The sequence below is a fragment of the Nicotiana attenuata genome, unplaced genomic scaffold, assembly GCF_001879085.1.
Source record: "Nicotiana attenuata strain UT unplaced genomic scaffold, NIATTr2, whole genome shotgun sequence".
NCBI classification, from domain to species: Eukaryota; Viridiplantae; Streptophyta; class Magnoliopsida; order Solanales; family Solanaceae; genus Nicotiana; species Nicotiana attenuata.
In genome coordinates, this window is record NW_017673061.1 from 56,413 (window position 1) to 64,274 (window position 7,862).

Consider the following 7,862-nt stretch of genomic DNA (forward strand, 5'->3'; position numbering starts at 1 on the left):
CTGTCAAATTCATTCCCTTGATTATTCTTGATTCTTGAATTTAAATGTCTTGAATAGGTACGGGCACTGAATCCTTTGAATGTCTGCCCGTGCCTCTTCATTTGCCTTTGCTCACATCCATTGCTACTCGTGCCTCTTGATTAGTTGAAATTCTTTGACCATTTGACCAGTCTATGTGTCACGACACGTCATCTTCATACTACTTTAATATGTAAACTCAATTTTCCCAATACAGATAGTCCCCCCACTTGCCATTTATTCATCAATTGAATATTTGGGAAGTGGATTTCATTAAAACGGGAATTTTTGTCATCATAAATGCTGTGACAGAATTGACGCTTCAATTGTCACTTCCATTTAATGCGTTTCACACGTGTCACCTTCTTATTGGTTCTGCAATTTTGCAATATTTTACAATAACAACAAATCGAGTTAATTTCACAAGTGGGGTCAGAGAGGATAGTGTATACCAGATCTTATACTTACCTTGTCGAGATAAAGAGACTGTTTCAGATACACCCTTAGTTTAGGAACTGTTTCTTTGTTACTATGATTAATACTTATAATAGATACATCAAAATTAGTAGTTCATGATCCAATCAAATACGGTCAAATAAATAGCACAAAGGAGTAAGGATAATACCTCGAGATGATACCTCAAAAGTTATCACTAAGACGAACAAATTTGGTAACTGTTTAACCAAAATATGAAATTTTGAATAAAGCTATAATTTAGAAGAACAGGGGTTACTGATAATCGCTAGAATGTGTAAAAGAAAGTAATTTGGATAGCCAGAATATAATTGAATAAAATAAGTAAACCAAAGTATATTCAGATGATCTTTTTCGTGTCCCTACAATTGTTTAGCCCCCTCCTATTTATAGCTATTTTTGAGATATATGTCTTGCCTTTGTCATAACAAGGCCATTATGGGCAATTAATGACATTGAATGCTACGTTACATAATCATTATATTCAAGACAGATTCTCTAACTTTTTCAGCATTTAAGGCCTACCAAATATTGTATTTGGACTCTCATATGCTGTCAAATTCATTCCCTTGATTATTCTTGATTCTTGAATTTAAATGTCTTGAATAGGTACGGGCACTGAATCCTTTGAATGTCTGCCCGTGCCTCTTCATTTGCCTTTGCTCACATCCATTGCTACTCGTGCCTCTTGATTAGTTGAAATTCTTTGACCATTTGACCAGTCTATGTGTCACGACACGTCATCTTCATACTACTTTAATATGTAAACTCAATTTTCCCAATACAGATAGTCCCCCCACTTGCCATTTATTCATCAATTGAATATTTGGGAAGTGGATTTCATTAAAACGGGAATTTTTGTCATCATAAATGCTGTGACAGAATTGACGCTTCAATTGTCACTTCCATTTAATGCGTTTCACACGTGTCACCTTCTTATTGGTTCTGCAATTTTGCAATATTTTACAATAACAACAAATCGAGTTAATTTCACAAGTGGGGTCAGAGAGGATAGTGTATACCAGATCTTATACTTACCTTGTCGAGATAAAGAGACTGTTTCAGATACACCCTTAGTTTAGGAACTTTTTCTTTGTTACTATGATTAATACTTATAATAGAACATCAAAATTAATAGTTCATGATCCAATCAAATACGGTCAAATAAATAGCACAAAGGAGTAAGGATAATACCTCGAGATGATACCTCAAAAGTTATCACTAATAAAATATTAGGAATTAGAGACGAACAAACTTGGTAACTGTTTAACCAAAAAATAGAATTTTGACTAAAGCTATAATTTAGAAGAACACGGGTTACTGATAATCGCTAGAATGTGTAAAAGAAAGTAATTTGGATAGCCAGAATATAATTGAATAAAACAAGTAAACCAAAGTATATTCAGATGATCTTTTTCGTGTCCCTACAATTGTTTAGCCCCCTCCTATTTATAGCTAATTTTGAGATATATGTCTTGCCTTTGTCATAACAAGGCCATTATGGGCAATTAATGACATTGAATGCTACGTTACATAATCATTATATTCAAGACAGATTCTCTAATGTTTTCAGCATTTAAGGCCTACCAAATACTGTATTTGGACTCTCATATGCTGTCAAATTCATTCCCTTGATTCTTCTTGATTCTTGGATTTAGATGTCTTGAATATGTACGGGCACTGAATCCTTTGAATGTCTGCCCGTGCCTCTTCCTTTGCCTTTGCTCACATCCATTGCTACTCGTGCCTCTTGATTAGTTGAAATTCTTTGACCATTTGACCAGTCTATGTGTCACGACACGTCATCTTCATACTACTTTAATATGTAAACTCAATTTTCCCAATACAGATAGTCCCCCCACTTGCCATTTATTCATCAATTGAATATTTGGGAAGTGGATTTCATTAAAACGGGAATTTTCGTCACCATAAATGCTGTGACAGAATTGACGCTTCAATTGTCACTTCCATTTAATGCGTTTCACACGTGTCACCTTCTTATTTGTTCTACAATTTTGCAGCACTTTTTAGGCTCTCTTTTCGGCTTCCCTGCAAGTGTCAGTTATCATTATTATGGTCCTTCCATCATTGCACTTTTCCCTTTGACGGTTGCTCATCAGTATAAACATAACTTCTTTTTTTGTCTTTACTTCATAAAGTTTACTGAACACTTTATTTCTCAAATCTCTGTTTGTTTCTTCTTCGTATCATCTTTTACACATATGTTTCTATTTATGGCTCTAATTTCAATCCATCTTTTTATCAGGATTTGCTATTCGAGGAGTTACTGCCGAGGCAGTTGCGGCTTCACGTGCCTCTTCGGGAACCCGTATCTCCTTAGAAAGGGCTCAAGAAATAGTCTTGGGTTCTTCGTCGAAGAGAAAAGCTGTTGAAGAAGAAGATTCCGAAGAAGAGGAAGATGGGAGCTCTTTGGTGACAAGGCCTCGAGCTCGAAGACGCATAATTTCCGATGACGAAGCAAAGGCATCTCCCCGTCATTCCGTTCCTCTTTCTAAGTCCATTGAAGCCCCGGTGGTAATTCCTGACGGCGACGTTGACCCTGGTGATACTCGTGAGTCCATTGAACAGCTTTTTATTAGCGGTTTTGATAGTGAAAGTTTAGGGCCAGTTTTAGATGAAACACCCCTAGCCTCTTTTTCAACTCCCGTGCCTGTGATTCCTTCGTTGCCACCCCCAGCTGTTACTTTTCATTCCTCAACTGTTCTTACCTCGACTGTTCTTACCTCTTCTACCACTCCTCCTTTGACAATTCCACCTCCAATCGTTCATCATACTGATGTAGGTTCTTCAAGTAAAAGTGTCGCTATGAGTAGGGTGGTTATTGAAGTTCCTGCTGAGAGCAGCCTTTTGAGGAAATCAGGTCAGGCAGATGTATGGCTGGAGCCTTTGATTGGCCTAATTGAAAAAGCAAAGATGGAGAGCCATAGTTCCTTGACTCTGATGAACGATATTGTGCATGCTACCTTGAAGCTATTTACATTCTTTTTTGTTACTTTGTAATTTTTTATCTTTGGGATTCAAATTTCTCTCCCCCCCCCCTTTTTTAGACCAATCTTATCGGTACAGAAATGATGAAGAGAATCTCCCTCTTGGAGCAGATAGCACGCGATTCTTAGTTAGAGGCATTCAATTGGAAGGAGCAGTTCGAGAGTTTACAAATTAATGTAGAATTCTTACAAGAAAGCAAGAGTACCTTAGAGCAGCAGGTGCGAGCTTTAACCTCAGAATTAGCAGTTCCAAAAGCTTCCTCAAGCCAAACAGAAAAAGAAAAAGAGCGCCTCGAGTCTTCCTTCTCAGAACAACTATCCAAAGCCAGTGAAGAGATCAGAGAGTTGAAGGTTCTATTGAGTCAAAAAGAGACTTACTCTTGGGAGCTCGTGCAAAGCTTAACTCAAGCACAAGAAGACCTTCGAGTCTCTTCTGATAAGGTGCGTGCTTTAGAAAGCTCCCATGCCTCTCTTCAAATTTCTTACAACTCTGCCCTGACTGAAAATGAGGAGCTAAAGAATGAGATTGCTTATTGGGAAAGGGATTATGAGACCCTTGAAGAGAAATCTGCTATTGAGGCAAGCTGGGCGTTTCTGAACTCACGCCGTGATACCCTGATTGAAGTTGGCCAAGAAAATTTCAACTTAGAATCTGAGTTGGCTAAGATCAATGAAACCATTGAGAAGGCTCAGCAAACTCAAGATTTTCCTTCTCCTGTGGTCGAAGCTTCCGTGAATGTTGAAGTTAATATGGGTATCTCAACTCTTCCAAGCCCTATCGAGCCTATTGCTGTGAGTCAAGATCAACCCGCAACTGTTGATGCACCTGCCCAAGTTGAGCCTGTGTGACGACCCAAAGGGGTCATCACCTGTTTTCTTACCCATTCTGTACTTCCGAGGCCTTGAAAACCTCATTTAGAGTTTTCTCGATTTGCGTGCGCAGTCCGGGCACGTAGCCGGAAGGCTTAAATATGAATTCTGTGAGAAAAATGCTAAATTTTGATATTAAATTGGATAAATTTGACTTCGGTCAACATTTTGGGTAAACGATCCGGACCCGTGATTTGACGGTCCCGGAGGGTCCGTAGGAAAATATGGGACTTGGGCGTATGACCGGAATCGAATTTCGAGGTCCCAAACCCGAGAAATGAATTTTTGTGTGAAATTGTTTTCTGGAAATAATTAAGGAAATTGGAAACGGAATTTGATTAAAAGACTATGGTATCGGGCTCGTATTTTGGTTCCGGCACCCGGTACAAGTCCTATACATGGTTTAAGCGTTTTCTGTAAAGTTTGGTTGAAAACGGACGTCGTTTGACGTGTTTCGGACTTAAAATGGAAAAAATGATGTTTTATGAAAATTTGGAAAAAACCATGAGTTTTGAGGCTTGATTCGATGTATATGATGTTATTTTGGCGATTTGATCGCGCGAGTAAGTCCGTAGGATGTTTTTGAGGTTGTGTGCATATTTGGTTTGGAGCGACGAGGGCTCGGGTGAGTTTTGGATAGGTGTCGGAGTGCATATTTAAACTTAATAAAAATCTGGTATGCTTCTTCTGTGATTTTCGCATTTGCGTAGATGTGTCTCGCAATTGCGAGCTCGCAAATGCGAGCTTTGTATCGCAATTGCGAAGCCTGGGACTTGGCCTACTGATTGCAAATGCGATCTTGTTTCTCGCAAATGCGAAACTCAATGGGTCGCAAATGCGGCCTTTTCATAGCAAATGCGAGGCCTGGCAAAATGGGAAGGGTTCGCAAATGCGAACCCAGCTTCGCATTTCGGGGTTCGCAATTGCGAACCCCAGTTCGCAATTGCCATATCTGCAGCCCAGCAATTTTCATACTTAGTCGAATTTTAGGCCATTTTTCACCCCACTTTCAAAATACAACTCCTTAGGCGATTTTTCAAGAACAAGTTTCATCCCAAATTATTTGTAATTCGATTTATACTTAATTCTTTCACTCATTAACATCATTTAACATGTTTTCCACTTAGAATCAATGATTTTCATGGGTGAAATCGGGGGTTTTGGGTAGAATCTAGGTTTTTCAAAAATTGGGGATTTGGACCTCAATTTGAGGTCCGATTTCAAAACAAATTACATATTTGAGTTCGTGGGGGAATGGGTAACCGGGTTTTGGTTCGAACTTCGGGTTTTGACCACGTGGGCCTGGGGGCGATTTTGGAATTTTTGGGAAAAACTTTGAAAAATTCATTTTTATGCATTCAAATTGATTCATTTAGCGTTTATTAAAGTAATTAAGTGACTTGTGACTAGATTCGAGCGGATTGGAGGTGGAATCACGGGGTAAAGCTATAGTTGAGGCTTGAGTTGAGTTCAAAGCATCGAGGTAAGTGTTTGGTTTAACCCTAGCTTGAGGGATTAGGAGTTGAGTCATAATTGCTACTTGTTTATGTTGAGTACGACGTATGGGCATGGTGACGAGTATCCATGCGTCGGTGTCAAGCATGACCGTGAGTCTTAATTTGATAATTGTGTACCCTTGTTTGATCCTATGAACGTTGTGACTAAATATTGGTATTAGTTGTGCCAGGAAGAAGTTGAATATGATTGGTTATAGCTGACTCTCCCTTGTCGGGATGTTTGACTTGTTGTTATAGTTCCCTTGCCGAGAAGAGTATTAATTTGATTGTTCCCTNGCTTTAACCTCGGAATTAGCAGTGGCAAAAGCTTCCTTAAGCCAAACAGAAAAAGAAAAACGAGCATCTCGAGTCTTCCTCTCAGAAACTATCCAAGGCCAGTGAAGAGATCAGAGAGTTGAAGGTTCTCTTGAGTCAAAAAGAGACTTACTCTGGGGAGCTCGTGCAAAGCTTAACTCAAGCACAAGAAGACCTTCGAGTCTCTTCTGATAAGGTGCGTGCTTTAGAAAGCTCCCATGCCTCTCTTCAAATTTCTTACAACTCTGCCCTGGCTGAAAATGAGGAGCTAAATAATGAGATTGCTGATTGGGAAAGGGATTATGAGACCCTTGAAGAGAAATGTGCTATTGAGGCAAGCTGGGCGTTTCTGAACTCACGCCGTGATACCCTGATTGAAGCTGGCCAAGAAAATTCCAACTTAGAGTCTGAGTTGGCTAAGATTAATGAAACCATTGAGAAGGCTCAGCAAACTCAAGATTTTCCTTCTCCTGTGGCCGAAGCTTCCGTGAATGTTGAAGTTGATATGGGTATCTCAACTCTTCCAAGCCCTATCGAGCCTATTGCTGTGAGTCAAGATCAACCCGCAACTGTTAATGCACCTGCCCAAGTTGAGCCCGTTGCCGTTGATGCGCCTTCTTCAGTTCCCTCATCTTCTTAGTGATAAATTTAAACATTTTGAATTCTCTCCTTTTTGCAGGTACCTTTTTGGAAGATTATATTTAAAACCGTAGGTTTCATTTGAGGGTTTATTTTGGAAACGCAAGTCCCCAAGTCATTTTATGGGGCAATCTGTATAAGCAATTCGTAGTTTTTCGACTAAGTTCTTACTTAGTCTTAAACTTTAATATTTTAGAAGTTTTCTCGTTACTATCTTGAACTTCTATTTAATTATTCTTGCCTTTATTTCTAAGGACTTATAGAATAATCTGCATTTTTATTCTTTAGAAAATGCTTCTGTTAACTTCATGAATAACTAAATTAAACATGAATTTTATAAAAGAGGGCCCTTTTATATTTCGACACTTAATGAAGAATACGTCTCAACAATGGTGTTAACATACGATAAAGAAATAGGAACACACATGTTTCTTTTGAAATAACATTGACAAGTTTTTATTTGAAATTTTTCTAGTTTTGAATAATTCTTTACATGTATTCGAATTACATCTATAACTTTCTCGTAACTGTTTTTCTTGTAACAGATTTATAATCAGATTACAAACACGAGGTTTTTCTTCATAACCCGTTTCAGAATAATAAAAACACGAGGTTTTTCTTTATAACTCGTTTTAGTACATGGCTTTTACCCTAACTACAGTAAGGTTTTCTTTGGCCTTGGCTCGTGACTTTGTGACTTTTACTCTGCACTTGACTTTTTCAGGCTTGATTTTTCCTCAATCTTCTTTGCCTTCTTTATAACACATACTCATGTGTATTATGTAGTCCCCCAAGTGTTTGAGCGTTGAAGTATGAAGCCTCGAGCACTTGATTGTTTCTCTCATTTGGTCCTTTTCCTAAAAAGGAAAAACCATACGGGACTCGGAGGTGCGATTTTAGATGAAGACTGCTTAACCCGTTTGAATTTCTATCAGAATAATTGTAACCCTAGGCCAGGAATTTTAGTTTATTCCATGTGCCTTACAGGTCGTGACTCATCATTTAGTACGGGTTAGCTTTTTTGCCTATCATCTAAAATCGT

The 7,862-nt window shown here is 38.6% G+C and overlaps 1 protein-coding gene across 1 annotated transcript in view; it reads left to right on the plus strand.

Moving 5' to 3' along the window:
* Window positions 1-6,821, plus strand: part of LOC109215338 (protein NETWORKED 1B-like) — an 18,395-nt gene extending 11,574 nt beyond the window's left edge. Inside the window, exons 2-4 of the mRNA XM_019379381.1 lie at window positions 2,759-3,465; window positions 3,651-4,343; window positions 6,213-6,821. Of these exons, the coding sequence (XP_019234926.1) occupies window positions 2,759-3,465; window positions 3,651-4,343; window positions 6,213-6,821 (2,009 nt within the window). The remainder of the gene's footprint in view (window positions 1-2,758; window positions 3,466-3,650; window positions 4,344-6,212) is intronic.
* Window positions 6,822-7,862: the final 1,041 nt, after the last annotated feature.